The sequence below is a fragment of the Siphateles boraxobius genome, unplaced genomic scaffold, assembly GCF_051911475.1.
Source record: "Siphateles boraxobius isolate OS27281-9 unplaced genomic scaffold, OSU_SipBor_1 66, whole genome shotgun sequence".
In the NCBI taxonomy this organism is placed as follows: domain Eukaryota; kingdom Metazoa; phylum Chordata; class Actinopteri; order Cypriniformes; family Leuciscidae; genus Siphateles; species Siphateles boraxobius.
This window is the reverse complement of record NW_027509193.1, coordinates 14,103,897-14,130,491: the sequence shown is the minus strand read 5'-3', so window position 1 is coordinate 14,130,491 and position 26,595 is coordinate 14,103,897. Positions and strand designations below refer to the sequence as shown.

The following is a 26,595-nucleotide window of genomic DNA, read 5'->3' as shown; positions in this document are numbered from 1 at the left end:
ACATACGTTTAAAAATAACACAACAGACAGAATGTATACCTTCCCCTCCTTTATTGGTAAAATTACAAGTTCTACTAGGTTTGTGTTTTTGCATTTATTTGCCTTTGTCCATTGCGTCCCTTGTTCCTCAGACCCTGCTTGAGACTTCTGGGTCACTGTTCACATGTGTTGTGCTTGTGCTATGTCACAAGTGATGCTGAAAATGCCGGTCGAAATAGACGTCCTTCGACATAAAACAGGAGGGAACAATATTGACAAAAAAATGACGTTGTCAGAGGACAAAGAATTACCCAGTGCACTCTTAAGAGACCTTAAGTACAAAAACAAGTAAATTCTTACAAAGGTGCTGAATTGAAATGGCTAATGATTGGGGACATTTTCACAGGAAAAGAAAAAAAAAAAAGTACAGGAACAGGAACAGCAACATTATCTTTTTTTTTTCACCCTCGTAAATATCTGGGATTTTGGTCAGAGGAGGCTGATTTTGCCTTGTGTAATTCATATGTATTTTCTCATTTGTCTGAATGATTTCAAAAACATTTCATTAATGCAAAGAGAAAAAAAAGAAAAACACATTGGAGTTATACCACCTGTTAATGCATTTAGATATACAAGTAGATATATGTAAATGATTAGAAAAAAAGTCTAGCCTATCAAATCATATACTGGTTTCATTTGTGCTGGAGTAGTGGACGCCTGAGAGACTAATACAAAAGAAATAATACAGAATCTACAGAACAGCCTGACATAGATGGAAAATAGCCTTTTTTCTCATTCTCCAATCTTTCCTCTCTCCGACAAAGGAGGGATGTGATCAAGGAGAGCAGGAGAAAGATGAGATGTAACTCAATACTGGCAGTATGCATCCACCAAAAAGGAGAGCGCAATTAAAAAGTGACGTCACCACTAGATTTTTCATACAAATGAGCAAATGAGAGCATAAGGAAATACAAGGGAGAGACAACTTGTTTTTCCACCAGCAGCGGTCTGGAATTTCTTTTGTTTTAAGTGCGATTGGTTAGATCGGATCACGGGTCTCTTTTTTGTTTTGTCAAAACTATATGAGACAAATTAAATAACTCATAGGAGACGTCATAGCTTCTGTGTGTGTATCTGAAATGTTTGCATGTCGTGTTCTTAGGAGGGATAAATGGTCGAAACATTAATGTGATGATTTACAAGGGTATCAATGACCTGTTTCCAGTTCTGAAGCTCTAACTGGCCATAGTTCAGAGCTGGGTCATAAGTAAATGGATCTCACACTATGGATTCATACTGTGTTGTGTGTCTGTATCAGTCCTTGTGTGCATCTGCCAGCTGATTGGTCCAATGGTTAGTTGCCGCCTCCACAGCACTGGCCGCTTCTGCCCTGAGGTGCTGTCTCCTGTAAGTCGACCCCTCCTCTGGCCCGTCCACCACTGCCCGCCCCACCCTGCGGTTCGTTCTTCGGAAGCTTCTTGGCTACAGAATTTTTGAGAAGGAAAACATTTCTTCATAAACATACTAGGTTGCTTTGATCTGAATTAAATCAACAGCAGTATTTGAATTATTTTGAATTATTAGGTGTGGAGTCTAGAGGAGTGTCTTTGCGGCAGGTGAAACTGGTGTCATGTTGCTGTGTTTAGCTCTGTGCTCGAAGAGAATCAACAACAGAGATGAGATCGTACCAATAGCCATGAAGATCTCGTTTACGTTCATAGCGGTCTTCGCAGACGTTTCCATGAAGAGTAGGCTGTTGTCGTCTGCGTACGCCTGCGCCTCCTAAAGAAAGCATGCAGATGAGTTAAAAACATTTGGAAGCAGATATAGAGAGGTTGTTTTGCGTTCGTCTAAATTTACCTGAAAGTCAACGGCTCTCTTGTTGGCCAGGTCTGCCTTGTTGCCAGCCAGAGCAATGACGATATTTGGACTCGCCTGACGCTGCAACTCCTTCACCCAGTTCTTTGCTCTAGTGAATGTGTCCTAAAACAGAAAAAAACAACAACAAAAAAACAGTACAAACAACTGTTAAACAAAGAAGAAAAAAATAACGAACGAAAAGTTAAGGACCAGTCATAGTGTAGATCAACAGAAGCCTCTAAAGTGAACTGCTATGGTTCTTGAACTTGTTCCATTGGATTTGAGCACATACAGAATCATGGGTTACTTATAGGGATGTCAATTTAATGTGTTAATTAACTGCAATCAATTATTTTAATATATTTAACCAAGCCCCTGCCCTGACACAAACTCGTAACTTGCGGTCTAAATGCAAAGCATGATGGGAATGTATATTCAATGCTTTACCTGCTTGCAACAATGAAATGTCTATTTAATACAGCATGTCAAATTATAATATATATAGCGCACTAAGGTTTGGGGTCAGTAATTTTTTTTGAACGATATTAATACTTTTAGTTAGCAAGGATGCATTAATTTGATTGAAACTGACTGTATAATGTTACAAAGGTTTCCTATTTCAAATAAATGCTGTTCTTCTGAACATTCTATTCATCATAGAATCCTGAACAAAAGACGAACAAAAATATTAAGCAAAATAACTTAATAGATTAAATTTAGACTTTAACATTAATAAGAATTGTTTCTTTAGCAGCAAATCAGCATATTAGAAGTATCATGTGACACTGAAGACTGGAGTAATGATGCTGAAAATTCAGCTTTCCCATATATTTATAAGGAACTGATATCCTATTTATTAAAACATGCATATTCTTGTTTTTTTAAAAAGAAAATACAGTATATTACATATAACAAAGAAATAAAAAAGGCTGTATTTTAAGTTTCATTAACAACAGAAACGTACATACATTAGAAATACTACATATACTAGAATACTACATACTTTAGTTTAAAGTTCACCTGTAGTCAATTTTATCCCTTAAAACTCATCTTTGATCACCAAAATGACATATTTAAGTTTTATCCTTGAAAAAAAATTCTTCATGTCTTAAAATAGCTTGAATGTAACTGTACACCCTTGCCTCATTTAGTATACAGTACACGGTTCTATGAATATGTAATTAAGACAATTTGTGACGCCAGAAACACCAGCGATTGCAAACCGCGTTTTTGAGACAGTATTTGATTCAATGCAGTTTTAAGGAGGAAATCCTCAGCAATGGTGTTGACTTATGAATTTACACATGGTTTGTCTTAAAGCATTTTAAAAACCCCACATAGACATATAAACATTAAAGGCTTGATTTTCAACACAGGAGGACTTTAAGGTTGCCAACAGGATTATATCGCCATTGTGATTGTCACTTGACTTTGAGCAAAGGTCTGATTGTATCCTACAGAATAATAATTAACCCCGGCAGTCAGTCAGGTGAAACCTTATTATTCAGACCTAACCCTTCTGCTGAGCACAACGCTGTGATGTCAGCCTTTATTAGAGCCAAAGCACAACTGACAAAGTCACATTGCAGCTGTGGTGCCACACAACTCTCAGCTGGTGAACGATTGGCTGTACAAGACACCTGTCTGTTGCAACTCTGACTTAAAGATCTTGATTTCATAATCACAGGCACTCACTGTGTTAGTAATATCGTAGACGACGATGGCCGCCTGGGCTCCTCTGTAATACATAGGGGCCAGGCTGTGATATCGCTCCTGTCCGGCCGTGTCCCAAATCTCAAACTTTACTGTTGTATCATCCAGGCAGACAGTCTGTGTGAGGAAAGCAGCTAGAAGGGAAAGAAAAACAGAAATGTTTGTGACATGACGGTAATGTGTATCAGAATGATCCTTTTAGCACTTCCTTACTGCTTAGCTATTTAAGGGCTGGACATTTGTAGAGAGGAAGAATGAGAAACATGCATCATCATGATCGGGCCATTCAAAAGGTATTTGACATTTTATGTAACAGTTATGTGGAGCAGGATTTGACCAAATGTTCTCCCTCTCACCATAGATGCTTAGGACAAACACTTTGGTGTTGCTGGAGCCGATAGCCATGTGGGCAGCGCGATTGAGATTTTGGCGACCAGAGTTCGAGTCCTAGCTCACATTTTACAAAAGATTTCTATTTCAAATAAATGCTGTTCTTTTGAACTTTCTATTCAACGAATCAAAAGAATGTGACATTTGCACATTCAAGCATTTTGATTTGACAATACACATTAAAATGACGCATACACAGATAGTGTGCAGAAGCGCAGAATAAGAAAGACCATCCATAGTTCTAATCCCTTTCAATTCAAACTTTGTGCTGAGTCAGGTGGAATGGTCACATGTTTGTAGCTCACATTAATTTCTCCAAAGCACTGCGAGTGCTGTGATCTTTGACCTGCTCACTGACGACAGGATGATGGCATTGAAGGAAAACATGTAGAGGGACAAAAAAGTGCTGAGAATTTCCTTATTGTCAGCCTTGTGCAAGCTTGCGGTATCCTGCCCGTACCAAATGTCACTCCCAGCACTTTTCTTTCCTCGTGTCTGAATTTATTCTATAATCTCTTGCTAAATAGAAGACTGAGCCTTAAATGGAAAGAAATCCACGAATGTCCATGATCAAATTTAGCTTTAAGTTTCCCTAAAACACAGACAACTTGGAGGGACACAATAGAACACACACACAGGAAATCCCATTGTTGACCGTTTCCCTTTCCTTCTAGTCGTTTCTCTAACTCCTTTCTCGGTCCATGTCATTCATAACATAAATCTATCTTTTAAATGAATACCATTTCAAGCTGTATACAGCTTACACATGTGTTTGGTTAGGAGATCAGATATGTGCACATGCATAACTGCGTGTCCGTTTAATACTTCAGTATAACTCATGTGGTAGTCATGTGATTAGAGAGTAAGAACCAGCTTGTCTGCTTCAGACCAAGCCCAGCCCTCTCACCACACATCAACACAACCTCATAGACGCAGAGCGTTCAACAATCTCACTATGTTGTATTATAAAATATTATCCCGTAGCTAATCTTTTACAGGAGACTTATTCAACAGTTTGACAGCATATTCCCCCTGAAGTCATTCATGTTAAATAAAAGTTTCTTGCACAATTTTTTTTTTTTAGAAGTTTCTCTTTAAAATTATCTAGACCAGTGTTTCTCAACTGGTGGGTCAAAAGAGCATTTGAGTGTGTAGTCAAATAACAACAACAAAAACGTAGTTCTATATGTTTTTCTGATGCAAGACTTTTATTTTGAAATATGTGCATGAAAGCTGTTGACTCTTCGGTCAACCAATTAGGTACCGATATATTGTTTATCCCTAATATTTTTCCATGTCTGCCGTTTTTCATGCCCAGAGGTCGCATTAACTGAAACATTTCCATAATTGACCATTTTATTTAGCAGCGATGGAAAAATCTGAAAGCCTATCTTTTGTAATATGTAACTGTAATTCTCACCCCTGACCACTCGTTGGTGAGTGGGCTTTTGCTGTCTATAAAGTTAATGGTCAACGAATGAATGGCTTTTCTGAGTTATGTGACATTGTTTAAGGCTGTTTTATTGTCGTCTTTCTGCGGTTGAAACACTGATTGAGCGATTACTCAGTCTAAGTTGGACTGTATCTTTCAACATATGTTCTGATGTTCATTCATTTGTTCGCTACACTTAAACTGAGGCGCTACAGTGAGTTTTGTCAAAAAATGGACAGAATTTGAAAGCTGAGACTTTGTTTCATATCAAAAGTAACAAAGCACAAAGCTTATTGCGATTTATTGGACAAACAATCATGATGAAACCTGAAAAATGACCCACAGTTTCTGTTCAACTTTCTCTTCATAACAAATAAATGTATAATCTAACCTATATGCTTGTCCTGTAAATGTAAAGGAAAAATGGAAATGTGGAAAATGTGAACAATAGCAGAGCCTACTAATTGGCTTATTATCATTAAAATATGAAAATTAATCTTACGACCCAGTCTGTCAAAATGCCGGACAATGCGGAAGTCTAACGCAACCTCTGTTCATGTCATTGCTGAATATAGTAACAAGTGAGGAGTTTCGGGCCTGTTTGTATTCTTGTAATACGAGTTCATATTCAAAAATGTGAGGAAAATCCTCCATCCTTAGAAAGAATAAGCTTGGACATAAACACGCTCTGGCTCACCTCCAATAGTGCTCTCCTGGTACTCGTGGAACTGGCCTTTGACGAAACGGAGCACCAGGCTAGACTTGCCCACGGCAGACTCTCCCAGCAAGACCAGTTTAAACTGGCAGATTTTGTTCCCGACGGGGGCGGCACCGTTGGTCCGCGCTGGTCCACCTCGCCCCGCCATGCCAACAGGCCGGACAACAGGAGAGGAGAGGGCTGACTGGATCTAAGAGGGGTGCTCACTGGATATGACAGGCGTCCTAAACCAGGATCAACGGAGCTCCGGGGAGGACAAGGTCAAGAGAGAGAGAGAGAGAGAGAGAGAGAGAGAGAGAGAGAGAGAGAGCGAAAAAAAAAAATTCAGGAAAGTAAGTGAGTAAAAGATGGAGAGGATGGCTCCAATCGGATGAATAAACCTAGAGGAAAAAGGAGAAAGGAAGTTGATCAACAAAACACAAAAATGACCAGATATAATTGCCATATTACAAAACACTTGACTGTGACGCTTCCAAGTTGAGTAAAAGGAAAGGACAGACTCATTACAGGTCGTTAACAGCTATCACACCATTCCAGTGCAGTAACCATTAACCAGCCTCCCCATAATGCTCCAATAACACTCACAACAACCAAACAATCCCCTTTACATATTCCACCCACACTGTGCTGCAAATACAGTTAAAAGCATCCATTCAAAAACACGCTAGGTAAATATCAGTGTCAAATCACACATACACTAAAATAGTTCTCCAATTTAAATAACCTACACTTATCAGTGATTCAAAATTATCTGCACTGTATCGACGGAAAAGGTGCTGAAAACAGGTCAGGACCTGCGGCGTTTTTTTTGTGCAGCCTATATTTTGTTATTCGAAGTGCCACACAGACCAACATTAAGCTCAGCTTGGGGCCAAATTAATTGTGGACTGTGATGTAACATTTTCTTTATACTTTCAGATTGATAAATAAAATGGCTACTGGGGGAAAACTCCCCCAATAAAATATAAAATGAACGTTCATTTACGTTCTGTTCATTAAAAAAGGTTCAATTGATTCTCAGTAGCCAAATACAGACAGCAGAGATAAAGTAGATCACTAAAACAACTGAGCAAATAAAGTCGAAAGAAAACGAATGTGATTATTACAAGACAGAGAGACACCGAAAGAAGAAATAACAGCAACTCAGTCTGAGGTCATTATTTCAGCTTGTTAAAGATGGATTCAGATTTTCTTTCTGCTGCAGCAGACACCGTAATTGGCAGCAAAAGAGGAGGGAAGAGAAGATAGATATATCAATAAATGGATGGACGGACGGACCTCCATCCTCTGTAGGAGATTATTCAGGTATTGAGGCCTGGGCTATCACAAAAAACACAACATTCTCATTTAAGCTGCATTAAATGAAAGGTTAAAGGCCTGTCTCTCCTCTTAATAACTGCAAGAAAAGGCCAATGGAAGTGGTAAGTAGAGGGCAATCACAAAAGTGATTATGGAAAGCGAGATGTCACTGCCAACGTCAGGTCTTCAGGTTCAGTCTAATCCTGAGCATGTGACGGAGGTTTAGAATCACTCACACACACATTTCTGCAAACCACATCTTGTCATGCCATTCAACATGCTTTGCAAAGAAAGTGGAACATAGATAGAAACAGTATGGCACAAAGGCTTGGCTTGGCTTTACAGCTAAAAAAGATTAAATGGGCTGTCTAAATATGATTCATCTTGCTCAAATATTTGTTGTTTCTTTTTCAAACATCTATTGGAGCCAATTAGATTCAAAATGTTTAAAGTTAAATTCAGTAGAAGACACAGCATAAATCTAGGTAAAGATTTTTTAAGTCTTGTTTTACACTACTATACTATACTAGCTACATTCACATTGTCAGTTTTTGGGATTGACAACCACATTTACTTATAGGTGTGGGTCTCGAAATGTCCCAGTCAAACAGCAACTTACAATAGTGTCTAGGGATGTGTGCAACTACTAATTTCATTAACGATTAGGCCTAAATGGAATTTTCGACTAGTCCACCTCCGGAGTCTGTATATGCGATCCATTTGAAATAGACTACTAATCCCATACTGAATGCTGCTAAAAACTAGGGATGCACCGATCCGATATTCGGTTTCGGCTCCGATACAGCCATTCTTTTGCCGGTGTTACAATATTTTCGGATCCTGAAATATTTGTGGAGCTACCAAGAAATATTCACGAGACCAATAGCGTGGACGGGACGACCAATACGCGAGTGGAACAGAAATTATAAGCGCGAGCACATCAAATCGCCTTTTGTTTTATGGATTATTTATTTCAAACAGGTAATAAAGTTGAACGAAGTTAAGCTTAAACTACTCATACATATTTTATAAATAGAAAACTGTAACAGTCAACAATGAAACTCTCTCCAAAGAGGATGCAATGCTACTATTGTTAAACTTGATCTGTAGATAAATGTCTACGGTTTCACATACAACAACTTTATACTGCTGGACTTTATTGCTGTACCTTAATCATGTTACTTTCTACCGGGTGTCTCACAAGTTCACAATACTGGAGTAGAGAGCGCTATAATTGTTCTTCACACGAAACTTAAAACTGTTAAAAGAAAAGGCTCAATAAACTATTGCATAGATAGATACTGTATAATACACTACGCATCAATATGTCTTTCCTTTGTGCTTTAAATTTTTCAATACGGACTCGAAGCGCTGCGCGGTATGGACTCCATGTTGCTTCAAGCGCATCATTCTGCGCTCTGGATGCGCATAAGTGCCGCACTGTATTGGAGCCTTTCATATTATAATACTTTTGCGCAATGAAAGATTAAATAGCCTTTCTTGTTCTGTCCTATCACATGTTGCTGCCTCATTAAACAGCTGCGCTATACATTTAAAATATGTCTTAATTTTAAAATATATACTTGTTTTTCATTAATGTATTTTACAACAATACAAAGAGCAACGTGTAATGTTTTACCAGATTTAGTGCTACACTTATTTGTTCCCCACTAAATAATGTTTTTTTCACTAAATGTTCAGATTTTATAGAATTGATTTATATAATCACTCGTGATTTTTCTAGAGTAACTTTTACTGCTGAATTATCCACGAATCTAGTTATTAATAGCATTTTTGTCAGATTATGATCATATATTTTTTTTAGTTTTTCTTTATAATGAAGTTGTCTATATTTAGTAGATTGTGTTTAACACAAAAGAGTGATTATCAGTTCAACACAGAGTTACAGAAATTCTACTTGATTTAAAAAAAAAAAACTGCGCTGTATCGGTAGATACTCCGAATTTTTAGTATCGTATCTGATCGGTTCTGAAAAATGTTATCGGTGCATCCCTAAAAACAGGTCAGATACATGCGATGTGCTTGCCTTGCATTATGATCATTGCATATTAAACTTGAGCTTTCATTTAAAGCAGCACTATGCAGTTTTTTTAGCTTAACTGAACAGCTTCGGAGTTATTGGAATGGTTATATGACTCTTTTCGGGTAGAATGGTGGTCGTCTCGCCCCATCGTCCCATGGCAAAGGCGGCATATGAGAAGCAGAAAGCTAGAAAAGCATTGTCGGAGGAACAGAGAAAGAGGAAACGGGAGACTGACCGAGCGAGGAGTTAGACACGAGTAAACATCGGACCTGCGTTTTCAGAATGGCGAAAAAAAACTAAGAAAGTGAGGTCGGAAGAGTCTAGAAAAAGGTAACGAGAATCTGACAGCGCGAGGAACCGGACCCACTCAGTCAGGCCTTCATTGTTAAAGTTGATTCCTGTGATTATCATGAGAACAGTTGTCAATATCTCACATAATTATCAGGACATAAATAAGCCTACATGTTGTAAATAGTGTAAATGAGCGCAATTTGCAAACTATTATGATAAATTGCAATAATCATGTCTAACAACATCATAACGGACATTGTTACGAAATAATGCGACGTTCATGATACACTTTATTGGTGTCATCTGGCATTTACGCTCAGGTAAGCCTAACGCGGTAGGCTACTTTATTATTATGAAGTGCAGAGGCCATGAGTGCAGATACGCTCTGCGTGAGTTGTATTTGCGACAGTAACGTTAAATACAAGTACTCTACAGCGACTCTAGGGATCGCTGTTTGACAAAAACAGAAATCCTGCATAGTGCCACTTTAAGTAACATTAGCCATTATACACATTTATTCAAATCAACTGAATCAATAGGCAGTGGCGCAGGACCAAAACATTCAAATCTATAGCCTAAAGTATACAAATGAACAGATTTCCTCAAATAAAAGTTTGTCACGTTAAGGTATTTTTCGTTTCCACGGCAACTTGCATGTCCGTATTTGTTTGAACACTTCTCATGTATGAGAAGTATATGTACTAGTTGTGAGTGCGTGCGTGTGTTTGTGTGTGAAAACGGAACTCCTCCAAGTCTGCAAGTCCAAAAATACATTTATGGTGAATTACTACATTTTATTTAAGATTATTATATTTTCATGTCAGTCTGAGTTCATGTTGACCACGAACCATGCGCTGTAACTTTAATTCAGCGCGTGCAGCACAGCAGAAATAGCCTCGGTGTGGATACAATCGCTGCACTGCTGAATAAATTGTCTCTGTTACCCCTTTTCCACCAACAAGAACCGGGTGCTGGTTCAGAGCCAGAGCCAAAGCTGGTTCAGAGTGGGTTCGACTGACGAGCTTAATAAGAACCGATTTGCCTTTCCACCGGCTAGAGAGCCACAACAGAGCCAGATCTTACGTCACTGTATACGTCTCATGTTGCCCAGCAACGCTAGTGCGGTAGCGCCAAACAGTACGCCAGGCTTGTTCGAGATGCATCGGCTTCTCGCAGATCGATCTCCGCATGACATCAAAGCACTGCGATAGCGATCTAAAAGCACAAGGAGTCGTATGTTCTCCAAACACTCCCGCCGCTCCGATCCATCTCGAACAAGCCATCAACAATAACGGACGTTGCAATACTATGGATGCTCATGGGTTTACAAAATACATCGGAGTCCAACGCGTTTGTGCAGCTCGCCTTAACTTACATAGACGGATATTTATAATCGAGCTGCTATTAGCTCGACTAGCTGCTATTTAAAAATGGCGGTCACAAGTTTCTATTCGTCTTGTTGGTCACGGTAACCCCGCCCCCAGCCCCTGACGCAAGTGGTTCTTACTTGGCTCTGTTCTAGACCAGCAATGATTTGGTGCTACTTAAGAACAACTTTTCCTGGTTCGGAGCTGGTGCTTTGCGTGTGGAAAACCAAAGAACCGAATTGAAACTAGGCTCTGGCTCCGAACCAGCACCAGCTCTGTCTTGGTGGAAAAGGGGTATGTGTATACACACCGCTCTGGAACGGATCGCTGGAGCGCATCCGCATGCAGTGTGAAAGCTCTAACCTGTTAGCATGGGTGCGGAAAAAATACGCACCACATACGGAATATATGGGAAACGGACTCACTGACGCTTTTTCTGTTAGTGGTAGAAGGAAGTAGCGGTACGCAAGAAAAATTGCAGGTACGCTTAAGAGTAAAATGTAGAAGTGCCGGTACTACGTAGCGGTGAGTACCGCCCCACTTCGAGCACTGGTGTCATTTAAAACGCCACCACAAAGACAAACTCCTGCAATCAGGTGCGAAAAAGAGACTGAAAGTCAATTGTTAATTTTACATACAGAAGGTTAAACTAAATCTTGATTTATATTGAAGTAATGTAAATTCTTTAAGTTGTATGTATAACAAGACATTTATTGAACACTGTAAATGTTAAATAAATCTTTTGTTTGATTTTTAGTTTAATTTTTTTATTTTGTTCAAAATATCGTGATACATATCGTATCATGAACCCAGTATCGTGATACGTAGCGAATCGTGAGCTGAGTGTATCGTTACACCCCTAATATGTACACATGATGGGCGGCAAAATCGAAAGAAATGCTTGATGTGTGCTGACAACTATACATTATTTAAGCGGATTCCCTTCGTTAGGATGTTGATATAGAAACTGTTAAAGTGTCAAGTAGGCTTCATTCATAATGTTTCTCCTTTAATCCGATATAAACTTTCATACCGTATTGTCCCTTATAACTGGTAGTATAACAAGCCTATAAGCAAGCTCAAATTTTTTTGGACATGACAGAAAAAAACGGAAACGTTTTGTGAAAGGCTTTAAAAATATTTTCTTTCTCTGAACCCGAGCAGTGAAAACTAACACATGCAAAATCTGAGGTAAAATTAAATGATTTTTTTTCTGCTGCAGGTATTTATATTATTTATTCATTTTAAAATGTAGCATTACATTAACATGGCAGTAATTTAAACATTTAGCCTTTGTAAATATATAAAGCAAAACATTAAATGTGCAAAAAAAGTAAAAGACTAGTATTTTCAAGTCGACTAGCAGCAGCAGGATGGTTTAATCGTCCAGTTGAATAGTCTCACACATCCATAGTAGCATCTCAGATACTTTCTGTGTGAATGTGCAATGGGAGTCAAGACAGACTTTGTTTCAGTTTTATGTGGGGAATAAAATCACATTCGACACGACAAGAGTCCAATTGAGCCATCAGTTCATCCATGAAATCATTAACGGACAGCAGGTTTTATACATGCGTGGAGAGAGGATTATTTTTGAGACGCACGTAGAACACAAAACTGACTGGATCTAAAACCTAAAATTGTTAAAACACACACAAACACAAAAAATGGGCAACCAAACTGTTGATGGACCCCATTGACTTCCATAGTATTTTTTTTTTCCATATTAAGGAAAATCAAAGGGGCCATCACCTGAAATTCATTACAGCTTTGGAACAACTTAATGACGACTTTAAGGACTCATAAACAGGACTGACCACTGTATTCTGCTGCTGTGTGAACATTGCCACTGTTTTTCACTGAATGAAAGAGAAAAATTATATCTAATAATTTTCATTTATATTCCACCAGTATAACAATAAAAAATTATATTTACACAATATAAATACAAGAAAATTTTAATATATGAAAAAAAAATTCACACAGGGGACATCCATGAACATATCTATGTGATGAATCACAAATTAATCTTTAAATTGATTTGTTGGACAGAAGACAAAGCCAACATACCAACTATTGTACTGTTTGTTTTCCTTACAGTTTTTATGTTAAATCAAAGGTAATCATCAAAATGCTTGCTTAATGCCAGTGTAATGACTTCTTTAGGAAACTCAATGTACAAATAAATGGTAGCCTAAATAAATCAAATAAAATATAATCATCAGCAAAAGCACCTGGAATATATCACTCAGCTGTAAATCACACTACAGAGAAATTCTCACAACGAGGGCAAAGGTGGATCAGAATATGGGAATAATTGCACCAAAGAGGGAGTGGAGAAATAGAGAGCATGTTTATGAAATATTGATGTGATTTTCATATGTTCTGCTTTACTGACTTTTTACAAACAGACTGAAGCATCTTCTTAGCAGATGGACAGACATCGTAATGAAAACTTGCAGCAGTATAGAGATTATAATGTCATTCATGACATCAGACACCCACCACGGAAGGATGGAAGTTTTTACCGTAATGTCACTCTGTTCTGAAACCGAGTGACCAAATACCAGGCAACGACGAAATTCCAGGGAGAACTGCTGTAATTTCCAGGTATTGGAGTTTAATCTACCAACTAAAGACACCTGATTCACTTCCTGTCATCTATCGGTAAGGCCATCGTGTTGAAACCTGTGCGTACATGTCAGCCCGAATCGCTGCCACTAGCATTCCAATCACCACGGCTCATTTCCCTTCTATGCAATATCGAATGCTGAATAAACAGTTTTGTGGTGAGACCCTTAAATCCAACGAGAAGGAGTGCAATAATACCGACCCTCCCCCATCAAACACAGTTCACTGGGAGGGAGGGAGGGATCTCAACAACAGTGTGGAAATAGGAAATGCTCTCCAGGAAACTGACCAGCTGGAAGGAAATCGCATGCATCACCAACATGGGAGCGCAAGGCGGCCTGATCATTAAACAAATGTCTGAGAGGGTGTGTTAGAAAGGACGCTCTGTCTTGTCTATCTATCTAAGAAGTTGTTGCAATTTTGCAGAGCAAACACACAGATAAAAATGCATCCACACCCTCCTCAACGCCTGGAAGGGCAAACTGACGCGCTCAACAGCTGCATTCATTAATAATACAACTTAACAGATGCTATTATATGCATCTTGCCTGCTCCATCAGACTATGCCTTTTTTCCATCTCTCTGTCTGTTTGTGCAGGCATGTAATCTACTTTGTGCTCCAATTGTTCCTGTTCATTACAGTCGCTTCAAGATCAGTATAAACATTTCACCTTCAGTTCAGCAGATCTGGGTTATTCAGACACATTTGAGTTGGTTTGTACTTTAAACAAACATGTTTGTACATATCCTGGTGGTGATAAAAATTTCTGTATGTGTCCGGTTTTCACCATGACCTAAACACTAAGGGTATGTTTACACGACAACGATGAACTAAAAACAAAGTTTTTCCTTTGCGTTTTTCGAGTACAGACGACGACGATGACTAAAACTACAAGAAAACGACTAAAAACGCTGTGTTATTCATGCCAGTCCAGTAGTTGGTAATGTCACTTTGTAAATAAACACTATGCGCCCTATAAACTGAATACATAATATGATGTCACCATTTTCACAGATTTGCTTTATTTTAAGTTTACACAATAACAGTACCATTTTCAAAAGCGTACACTTTGGAACCCGTTTTCAGGCCCCCAAAACGCTGTTGTTGTGTAAATAAATGGCCCTATTCATTTTGTGAACCCTGTTTTATTTTGTTTTCTAGTAATTGAACACCATGCCAGCTTCCAGTGAACCCCGTGTAAAACGATATAATTGGCATAGACATAATCATAAATTGAAAGAAATTTTAACTTGATTGCTTCAATGGAAGAAACACAAAAACAGCCTTCTTGATGACCTAAAATGCCTCAAGCAGTTACAAAGCATGCTGGGAAAAGCCACTATGCTCTCCGGAGCAGAACTAGGAGATGAAAGTAATATTCTGTTCCTGTTTGCTCACCTTCAGTGAGAGCCAAAACAAGAAAGTGACACACAGTAACTGAGATACATTTGCATTGTAATGGCGTCTCTTTTTATTTGAATTTGCATCACGTTATGTTAAGCAATAAATAGATCCTCCTCACAGACTAGAAGCAACCAGACCACAAATAAGACGCAACCCTATACTATCCTATATCTCAAAGACGATGACATTACGAGACTGTAAAACAGCGCTAAAGAAAGCAGGTTTCACAAGTCATGTGTGCATCAAGTGCTTCTGCTGAAGTAAAGGTCACTATGTGCAACAGGGCAGTGAATATGTGCTTTACAAGAAATCCTCTTAGTATTAAAAGTGTAAATTCATAATTGACAATAATGCTTCATATATATATATATATATATATATATATATATATATATATATATATATATACACACACACACAAGTCTGGACAGGTGATATTATGGTTTATTGAAATATAAATTTATTTCAATTAATCATATCACCTATCTAAAGAGGTGGACTGCTATCATAAAAGCATAGTCATTGCAATCAAACAACTCTAAGCTCATATCAATCCATGAGCGATCTTAAGTGATGATGACTCATCTAGCTGACCTGTCAATCAAGCCGCCTCAGGCCACATTATTGACTTCCTCATGAAGTCCGATGTCTTTCACTTCTGATCTGCTCCTCCCACGAGCTCTGACCACAAACATTCAACTCAACGCCGGTGAACCTGCTACACTGATAATAAAAAAAACATAGAAAAAACGGGCAGAACTAAAGAAAAGTTTTTGAAAGATATAAAAACACACGTTAATATGTAAAACGTGTAGACGTTTGGAGAAGTATCACCCTTACTAATCGCAATACAATCGGCGTTTAGCGACACCACAGAGATGCGTGGTCGGCTGCATCACAACGGTCAAATGATAAGACAAGGAAGCCCTGCTGTAAATGGTCAAACTTCAGAGCTGCTGATCGGGGATCTGATCAAACACACATATTTACATGTGTACACACACACCCACACCCACAGAAGCCTTCTCCATTAAACTGACGTTTGTCGTGAGATGGATATTCGGTGCATGACAGATAGAGAGGCCTGAATTATTCTTCCTTTTTTATGTCGCTGAGGGAAAGATCCAGAGGAGCGTCATGAGCATCGGCTAACAGTCTTGACAGTTCCTCTATATCAGTAAACCACGACCAGTTAACAGTAACCTTCCAACAAACATATTAATACAAAACCAGATAGAGGTTACCTTGAGATACGAGTGCGGCGCTTTTCTCTTTCTGTCAAATCCCTGGCTGTCAGACTGAGAGAAAATTCCCCTCCAGCCGCCTCAAGCGTCTCCTGCTGTCGACGAGCTTAGGCCTTCACTTCCGCTTTAAGGGATGAACTTCCGTAATCCACCTTCTTCCGAGGAGGAGGGGCTTGTTTTGATATACGTGATGGTGGCCAATAAAATCGCGGTTACATTCCTCACCCAGAACAAGACTATGATAGATCTTTTTTTTATATTCGCCTCTACTTTTATAATTTAATTTGTTGAATGGTTACATTACAAATTATGCTTTCCCTTAAAACTATTTTAGAGGGCAATTCATTTTTATATGTTTTGAAAACAAGTTTTTTTCCCTCCAAAATGGATTTTGTTTTGGAGAAATTTAATTCAGAAACTATGCTTTTTTAACTGAAAATTTGATGTTTAGCTAACTTGTTGCGGTAGGAAATGCTATTAAAACTATTTAAATAATTCTTGTTAGTTGAAATAAAACTGAAATAAAATAAAATATAAATATTAGTCTACACGTGAAGATAAACTTTAAAAAAACGAAAATGAGAAATGTTGCCCTGGCAGCATACTGAAGTTTAAGTTGCTGTTTTAAAATGACTAAAACCAAAACTTAAAAAAAGAAGCTATTACAGGCTGAATGGTAAAACATAAACATAATAATAAAAAACTATTAACAATTGCAAAACCACATAACTAAAACTAAACTGAAAATATAAAAATAAAATCTAAATCTACTAAATTATTAAATTTGAAAATAGTAATATATAAACAATATGTGATTACCATTGCATGTGATGTCAGTGTCTTGAAGATTAAGAATGATGTAGACTATCTTATTGGTAATTTGCCCATTTGTCTGAAATTAATTTAATTTCTCTTTTATTATATTAAACTATATAAACAAAACTTTGAACGCTTGATAACCACAGTCATTTGAGGACCCATATGACTCTGTGGGCATAGATATTTAACAATAAATAGGTAATAAGATGGCTTCTCCACAGTGGTTATTAGAAGCACGGCAGTATCAAATACTTCAGTCTGATCTGTAGAAGTGCTTAAAAACGGACCCTTGTGTTGTCAAATTAAAACAAGTCCTTTTAAACAAGATCAGCTCTGAATGTGGCTGAAGGTCTTGTACTAACCAGTAATCACCGAGCTGGGCCGCTACAGGCCAATTAAACTTTTAATAGACCCGGGGATTTTCTCTCTCCATGCTTAAAACCCAGTGTCTATGCTTAAAACGCTGGCTGGTGTCTGTCAGGTAAAGTAACGCAATGATCCTCAACCTTTTTTACTCAGGTCCTCAGTTGTCCAACACAAAGATATTTTCAGAATTTCTAATATTTCTGCTATAATTATACGACACATCTGCTTGTTTTTAAACTGTCTATTAACAGTAACAGTGAGTTGGCCAGCCTAATACGAAAATAGCCTATATTGCATTTAATTAAACACGATAACTTTGTGGGTCACAGAAATTTCAAGAACGGTGGGATAACATCCCAGCAAACACAGAACGTTCCCCTAACGTTCCCGAATGGTCCCATGAGGTTATTTTTTTGGGAACCAAACAAGAACGTTATAGGAACGTTCCATGTAGGTTATTTTTAGGTTCCATTTTTATAACGTAAGGAAAACGTTCCGGGAACGTTCCCCTAACGTTAAGGGAAAGTTCTAGGAACGTTCTGGGAAACCAAAAACTAACGTTCCCAGAACCTAAATTTGTTTGTTGGGATATCTTGTTATATGATGGGCATAGCCATCATTTTAGCAGTGAGGGGGACAGAATGTCAAGTGTAAAAAGCGGACAGTTTTTTTTCTGACCCGTCTAATTGACAGGGTATATTTTTCTTATCTCTTGCTTTTTAATTGGCTAAGAAATCACACATTTTTGGTTATTGTTCAGCAGTGTATTTGGTTAAATACAAATAATTTTAATTGATTAATAGTATAATGTATTTTACATGTTTTATGCCATCCTGGTTGAGGACCACTGAAGGAAAGACTCCTCCCCTAGAAGTTTCATTACGCATATTTTACATGCTACAAAAACTCCCGTCACTGTATGTTCCCGATATCTTCTCACTCTCTCATAGGCTTACTTGTTTCAAGTGGAATCTGATCTATCTATAGAGTGATAGATGCAACAAACAAGCTAATTACCGCCCAGCGGTGTATCAGCGAGCAGCGTGTCATTAAAGTTGTGCGGAGGTGGTGAATACACGGGCTATGCTGACAAATTCTCAACAAGTGCTTTGCCTTTTTGCCATTAATAATGTGCTAATTTTACACACAGCAACTGTTTGTACTCATTATCAGAAAAATTAAAAATATTGAGTTCAATATATATATATATATATATATATATATATATATATATATATATATAAAAGTTTCACTATATGGCCAAACAAATTATAATAGGCCTATACTTTATACCTTATTATTATTCATATGCTGGCAAGACTACCCCATCAGTTCAATATTCCAGCTGCATTTCAGATTAAAACAACATAAAAAGATGCACAGTCTAGTCTACAGATGTATAGATGTCCTTTATGAAATGTTGACATGAGGTATTTATGGGCCTGGGGAGGAGCTGAGAAATAATAGGTTGTTAAGATTTTCCAACAACGAAGCAGCATGTGTGGGTAGCCTCCTGTGGCTAATGATGTGTCTGGAGCCCTGATGTAGACAGAAAGAGCGAGATGGTGGGTGTCTAAAGAAACATCTCTTTGGAGAAGATATGTGCAACATAGTCATCTCAGTATGTGTTGTTTACACTAGATTTTTCCATTATGTATGTTTACTCGAATGTAAGGTTAGGTTAATGGTTCTGATGTTACATTCACATAAACTTTATGCAGAAAAATTCTGTGCTTGAAAAATTTCAATCGGGTTTTAGATCACGTCACAGTACTGAGTCAGCACTGCTCAGAGTACATAATGACATTGCCTTGTCTGTGGATGCTGGGAATCCTGCTGTTTTAGTGCTTTTGGACCTCACAGCTGCGTTTGATACGGTGGACCACGCAGTCCTCCTATCTCGCCTCGAGCATTGTGTGGGCATTCGAGGTTTGGCCCTTCAATGGTTTAGCTCCTACTTAGCAAATAGGAGCTTCTCAGTTATGATTGGTAAATGCTCCTCGTCAGCTGCTCCTCTTTCTTGTGGGGTACCCCAGGGTTAAATTCTGGGCCCAATCTTGTTTTCTTTATATATGTTGCCGTTGGGAAGTATTATAGGAAAGCACAATCTGTCCTTTCATTGTTATGCTGATGATTTGCAGATTTATTTGCCTTTAAAACCGAATGATAGTGTCGCACTTGACTCCCTACTTAGTTGTATTGATAATATTGAGTTGTGGTTGTCACAAAATTTTCTTAGCTTAAACAAAGCAAAAAATGAGTGAGTTTGGGGGCTCTGGTGCCATACCTTAAGCCAGCTGTCAGAAATCTGGGGGTTATTTTTGATTGCAACATGAAATTTGACAAGCAAATTAGCAATGTTGTCAAAATTAGTTTTTTCCAGCTACGTCTTCTGGCTAAAGTTAAGCCTTTTCTTAACAAGCATGATCTAGAAAAGGTGATTCATGCTTTTAATTAGTTCGAGGTTGGACTACTGTAATGCTCTTTATGTTGGTTTAAATAAAAGCTCCATTGCACGACTTCAACTTTTGCAAAATGCTGCTGCTCGGCTTTTAACAAATACCCCGAAGGGTGCACACATCACTCCCGTCCTCTACAATTTGCATTCGCTTCCAGTGCAGTTTAGAATAGATTTTAAGATTTTGCTGTTCGTTTTTAAGATTTTGCTGTTCGTTTTTAAGGCCCTAAATGCCCTGGCCCCAGAGTATTTGACTGAGATTTTAACTCTGCGTGAGCACAGCCGGTCGTTAGGGTCTTCAAACCAGTTGGTCCCAAGGGCAAAGTATAAGCGATGGGGTGATCAGGCGTTTGCAGTTGTTGCTCCGAGACTCTGGAACAAGTTACCCCCTGATATCCGTACAATTACGGATTAAACTGTTTTTAGGCCTAAACTTAAAACCCACCTGTTTAGAATGGCTTTTAATACGCAGTAGTGGTGTGACAATTTCCCTGTTTTTGTTTCTTTTCAATTTTACTTTTCTTTTTGATTTTCACTGTTATATGTATTTATTGTATGATACGTTTTATTTTTTATGATGTGAAGCACTTTGGATACCTGACGGTTGTGTAAAGCGCTATAGAAATAAAGTTGATTGATTGATTGATTGATAAACTGAATAATAAACCAACAGTTACGATGTTGATTTCGGAGAGTTTCGATGAAAATTATACGTGACAGTGTAAAGCCCATACATAATTAAAGGTTAGATTTGGTGAATATTTCAGATGAAAGACCAAGAGGATAAACAGCAGCAACAACAAAAAATTCACAGCCTGTTTAGCTCATATTTACCAAGGTTGCCAGTATTAATGGAAGCCACTGTACTGTATCTTTAACTTATTGAGAATTTTTTTTTGATTTTATTTTTTTGATCAGCTTAGTTAACTGCCAATACAATCTGTATTTTTATTTAAAGGAGGACAGCCTGGTTTCTCGTGTAATGGGCCAATCAAACCTACTCCATTAAATGAGCAGTGGTGGAAAACACATTTATGGTTTATTCTCTGAAGAGGGCATTTTCAACAGGCAAATTCATTTTTTACAATCGCAAAGCATTTAATTTAGGCAGGCGCCACCAAGAGATAAGGAAATGGACGATTTATTTAACAATATAGGCATGAAAAGTCAGAAAAGATATACTATGTGTAGAGAAAGAATAAATCAATATTTTTTCTTAAAACTTTCAGACAATGAAAAAAAGAGTATCAGTAACAAAAATAAATGTATATTTTTCTGCACATCCTTTTATAAACATTCTGCGTGTAAGAGATAAACAACTCAAGTAGTTTTTGGTAAACTTATACAACTATATAAAATAAGTTATTTTAAAGAATGTTGGAAACTATTCACTTCTATTGTATGACAACAAAAAAAGAAATTTCCCAAATGATCTTCTTTTATGTTCCACAAAAGAAAAAGTCATAGAGGTCTGAAACAACATGAGGGTGAGTAAACGATTACAATATTTTTGGGTGAACTGTCCCTTTAGCAGACTTGAAAATGCCAGGGAAATAAAATCTTATATCATGCAAAGGTACATTTTAAAGGTTTTCAAACTGAAAGAGTTTTAAATGTGAGGTGTTGAAAAAGATTCTGGCTCTTCTTAATCTATGTCTCAGTTCCTAGGGGACACTGTCTTATGCAAAACCTACGCGGGAAAACTGCCATGTAAAATCAAGCCATATCAAGTAAAATAAACCCAGCCAGTGGAAACAGATTTTACCTAAATACAATTAAGCATGACTCATACTGACCTTTAAGTCCTACTTTAATCTAAAAAGTGGCCATTTTGAAACAATAGGCACAGTTGTGCACGTTATTGTGCTTATCTAGCATAACCCACATACACTGCTCCCACAATGCATTGCATTTGGCTTAAAATGAGGGCATTATCCATGCAACAAATAAAGAGCATGTTAGACGACGACTCTTAATATGTCCATCCCTCCTGCTCAGTGATGGCTTAATCAATCTGTCGTTCCTCAGCAGGTCCTGGTTTCACCTGTTTCCCTCCAGTGGATGAAACGATGGGCTCAAGTGTGTGAACAGGACTTGATCCCACCAGATCATTCTGTCTCAACCCTGTAGGGAAATGTAGCAAGCTGGAACTACAAATCCCGGAATGCAAATGTGAACTGACTGTTATGAGAGGCTCTGATGGGCCGGTTGGTGTAACGGATAAATGGATGGGTGTGGGTGCCCTGGAGTGCAGGTCAGATGTCATCTGTATGTTTATAGACGGATGCGACAGACTCTGGATGTTATGGGTGCACAGAGACGATGTGTTTCCCCCACTCCGAACCTGAGGGACCAAACCACTGGACGGAAAGGCTGCCGCCAAGCCTAGGAGTGACCCGCCAGTGCGGGGAACATGGTGTCCTAGATAAGGAGAGTTTGGTGTGGTCTTAGAAGTCTGGTATGGGTTTGGCTGACTCTCTACACCCAATGTAGCAACCCTTTCCTGGTCAGGGCAGCATGGAAAATAGGCTGAGTGAGAGCTGGGGGCTTGATTGAGTAGCTCAATGTCCCCTTCCTGCCCCAAGACAGAGCCTCTTTCCTGGGCATGGCTGACGCTGCAAATGCACATGTGCCTGGATCCTAAAGAATCTCTCAGAGAGGGATCCGGCTGCAGGCAAGGACCGGCCGGCATGTTTAAGGCCAGCCTAGATGGCCAGTCGGCGGTAGAGGAGGCCACGTTGGTGCAGTTGGGTGATGTATGACAGTTGAAAGAGCTGAAGGGAGTAAAAGAGGTGGCGAAGTGCGGTGGGGTCACGTGTGAATGCAGGAATTGCATCATTTCGTGGAGCTCCTTGGTCAGTGAGGACACTTCCTGGTTGAGGTGGTTCATCTGGAACAGATTCAAATGTTAATGTCAGAATATTAATAAACAACAAATACTGGTGACAAATGTCATAAATAAGAAAACCTATTTTATTTCTGTTGATTTGCAGTAGGTGTTTTCTGATACCTCTGCATTGAGTTGACGGAGACTCTGTCTGACTTCCTCTGTCTCAAGGAGAAGGTTTGCGCCAACCTGAAATGGGTCTAAAAGGGCCAAAACAAGTAAGAAACTGACAGTTTTATGTGGAGAATTATTACATTATCAGATAAATCAGTCTCACTGGGAGCTCAGGATTTTTTTCAGATTATTGCGACCTAAATTAACTGAATTTGCAGCAGCAGCTATTTTTTTTATTCAACAATGGAAATGTCCCAATAATTATTATAATGCATCTGGATAATTAGAGTCAGTGAAGGTAGGAGTAAAATTAATGGTGGGTTAAATGTGCATAATCAGTGTGTTTATAGTATATGTACAACAAGACACTGATAACTATTGAAAATAACATGTGCACACTGAATAAGCTACCAGAATGGGAGTGATATTTTTAACATTTATACAATAACAGAACATCGTTTAAGGTTTGTACATGTACACTTGCAGAAAGTGTTTGTACACTTGCGGATTGTCAGGTCATTAAAAGTAATCGTGTAAGCTAAGCTAAACTCAAAAGTTGGCAGCCCTGGTTGTACATCATGTCACTTAGCTTCATTAACGTATCGGTAAATAACCAAGATAACAAGTGTTAGCAGTGTTGTGCTGAATGATTCGTGTAAATACCGTAGCACCAAACTAACGGAGAGGTAACTTACTCTTGGTAAAAATGCTTGTCCTGGAAACGTATGCAACTTAGACCTATAAATATTTAATTTGGTCATGAACCATTAATTACATATTAAAGCACAACATTTTAGACAACTTTCTACCAAAACAACTGGGGAACTTTGAGGTTTTTTTTAGCAAAACATGGAGCCTTTTCACTCCTCTTCAACATAACTAAATATAGCGCCTGTCACCGAATGTTGACTGTTTGTCCGAGTGAGTGGAGGGGGCGTGGCTTAGCCATAGGTCAATTGCAGAGATTACTTGAGTCTTGGGGTCAGAAAGCCTTTTTTTTTTTTAATCAAACAACCCCTACATCACCACATGTTGTTTGGGAGAGTTTCAAGAAAAATCCTCCTCGCTCGTCCAAAAACAAACTCCAGCATTTTCAGTTGTCAGAATGACTAGAACTTTAAACGGCACAGGGTTCTGTGGTCAGATGAAACTACAAAAAGAGCTTTTTGGCAGTGAACACACTAGATGGGTTTGGTGCACACAAGGATAAAAAGTACCCCATGTGTACAATTTAATGTACCGTTGGATCTTTAATGTTGTGGGTATCTTTTTCTGCGGGAGGTCCTGGACATCTTGTTCAGATACATGGCATCGTGGATTTTATCAAATATCAACAGATAAAAAATCAAAACTTGACGGCTTCTGCTAGAAATCTTATAATGTGCCATGTTTGGATCTTCCATCTGGACAACGATCCAAAACAAATATCAAAATCAACACAAACATTTGTTACAGAGCACAAAATTAAGCTTCTGCCATGACCGTCCCAGTTCCCTGACCTGATGAGTTGAGTGAACAGAAGAGGAGAAGCACCAACATGGATCAGGGAATCTACAGGATCTGGAGAGATTCTGTATGGAGGAATGGTCTCTGATCTCCTGTCAGGTGTTCTTCAAACTCATCAGACATTATAGGAGAAAACTCAGAGCTGTTATCTTAAAAAAAGGAGATTGCAAAAAGTATTTAATATAAGGGTTCCAATAATTGTGGCCAACGTGTTTTGTAGAAAAACATTTATTTCATAATGTGATTTCCCCTCCACTTTCAATTTTTTTACTTCAATGAAAGGTTAGATTTTTGGCAATTTTTTTAATGAAAGATCAAAAGGATAAACGATGCAGATTTATTTTTTACAGCCAGCTTTGATCATATTTACCAGGGGTGCCATTAATTCTGACCATGACTGTATATATATATATATATATATATATATATATATATATATATTCGGGTAGACATTTTGAGTGAAATTAACTTCTTTGAAAATCATTATCCTTAACGTTTTTGAATATTGGGTTTTGGGTTTTGAATATTGTTGTGGGCAATTAGAGTAAAAAAAGTTTGAGAACCTTATAAACCATATGATTTAAACCATAATGCACTAATCTAATATTAAGGGAGAGTCCACCTCACCTTTGACCTCTGTGTTAGGAGATGGCTCACTGTGCTCAACATTGAAGTGAAAAGCATGTTCGTTATCCTCAATGCCGTCGACAACCCTACAGGATCGACATGAGGACATTAGTGCATCAAAAATCAATATTACCTGCTGTCAGTGTTTTCTTCTAGAGGTAGTGCCACTGAAATATAGTTAAAAGGAAAGAATACAAATAATGAAATAATAAAAAAGTAATAATGAATTCTGGTTACTGCTTACCGCGGGCTCAGGTCCAGAGGGCTGACACAGTTCAGGGTGGGAATGAGCAGTTTGGCTGGTCTGTGGCAGAAGCTGTTGTCTATTCTTTGGGCGGGAACTGCACCTGGAGACAGATCCTCATGAAGTGGCATCTGAGGAGCAGGGCTTTGTACCCGGGAGCTTTTAATGGGCGATCTGCAGAGACGGAGCATGCTAAGGTGCCGAAACTCCTCCCCTAACATGGCACTCAGATTAGTCTGAGATGAAGGACCACCCAAGCCAGACAGCAGGGGCTTCCTGCCCTGGTTCTGTCCTGCATCCTCCTCTTGCTCTGCCTCCACAATAAAGGGGAGCTTGGAATCGTCAAATCGTTCCTAGGAGAGATAGAAAGGGATAAAAACGTAGGTAATGTGATTTAGAGGTCACTGGTTCCTATGTTATTATTTTTTGATTGCATTACCAGTGCAGAATATATTTGAATGTGTCATAATCACAGCCTTGAAGGCTTTATGAATTGTTTTTAGTTCATTTGCAGAGCACAGGAAATGGATGAGTGTTTGAGTGTGAGAAATAAATACTGCCGCTTGAACACTGCACCAGAAAAAGGGTTCCTAGAGCAAGTAAACAATGCTAAAATATATCCAAAATGTTACTTGATTAATACAATTTTTTGGAGCTCATAAGAAGCATACCATGCAGGTAAGTTGGAATAATGAATTTTGGCCTAAACTGATAAAAATGGTTATGTGACCCATTTTGGCCTCTTCCAACATGCACAGGGGCATATAATTACAGTATGGTGACATTTTTGCCACTTTCTTTTTTACACTTTTGGGGGCAGATTTACTAAACAGGGCAAATCAGCGTGAGATCGCAATTCCAAAACAGCACCAATGGGAGTGGAAAGTTCTGCGCATGATCTACTGACGGACAGCGAATTAAAGAACACAGACGCAGTCAGATCTTTTCCATAATGACCAGTGTTGGGAGTAACTCATTACAAGTAACTTGAGTTATGTAATCAGAATACTTTTTCAAGTAACTAGTAAAGTAACGCATTACTCTGTACAACAAAATATCTAAGTTACTTTTTCAAATAAGTAACGCTAGTTACTTTCTCAAATTTTTTGACTGACAGCTCTCCTGTTCTCATTTTAAGAGAAATAAAGTGAGGAGTTGTGTGAGCTGTGTAAACATGATGGTTATTGTAGTTTTAGACTAA

General features: G+C 38.4%; 2 protein-coding genes across 2 annotated transcripts in view; both read right to left on the bottom strand.

Annotated features, from left to right (window-relative positions):
* Nucleotides 1-34: 34 nt before the first annotated feature.
* On the bottom strand, nucleotides 35-16,529 carry rab5c (RAB5C, member RAS oncogene family). The gene is made up of 6 exons (XM_077212333.1): nucleotides 16,374-16,529; nucleotides 6,072-6,472; nucleotides 3,535-3,686; nucleotides 1,840-1,962; nucleotides 1,668-1,761; nucleotides 35-1,461 (listed from the first exon to the last, which is right to left on the bottom strand). Exons 2-6 carry the CDS (start codon nucleotides 6,238-6,240, stop codon nucleotides 1,334-1,336), a joined length of 666 nt encoding a protein of 221 aa, XP_077068448.1. The 5' UTR covers nucleotides 6,241-6,472; nucleotides 16,374-16,529; the 3' UTR covers nucleotides 35-1,333.
* Nucleotides 16,530-20,898: 4,369 nt separating this feature from the next.
* The window catches only part of kcnh4a (potassium voltage-gated channel, subfamily H (eag-related), member 4a), a 33,874-nt gene continuing 28,177 nt past the window's right edge, over nucleotides 20,899-26,595 (bottom strand). The window contains exons 13-16 of the mRNA XM_077212331.1: nucleotides 25,395-25,747; nucleotides 25,151-25,236; nucleotides 23,027-23,103; nucleotides 20,899-22,906 (exon numbers count right to left, since the gene is read on the bottom strand). Of these exons, the coding sequence (XP_077068446.1) occupies nucleotides 22,022-22,906; nucleotides 23,027-23,103; nucleotides 25,151-25,236; nucleotides 25,395-25,747 (1,401 nt within the window). The 3' untranslated portion in view covers nucleotides 20,899-22,021. The remainder of the gene's footprint in view (nucleotides 22,907-23,026; nucleotides 23,104-25,150; nucleotides 25,237-25,394; nucleotides 25,748-26,595) is intronic.

Coding starts and splice junctions, on each gene's coding strand:
- rab5c (XM_077212333.1), bottom strand. CDS start 6,240: ATGGCGGGGCGAGGTGGACCAGCGCGGACCAACGGTGCCGCCCCCGTC. Junction 3,687..6,071: donor CCAGGAGAGCACTATTGGAG/GTGAGCCAGAGC, acceptor TTTCCCTTCTAG/CTGCTTTCCTCACACAGACT. Junction 1,963..3,534: donor TCTACGATATTACTAACACA/GTGAGTGCCTGT, acceptor TTTCTGTTTTAG/GACACATTCACTAGAGCAAA.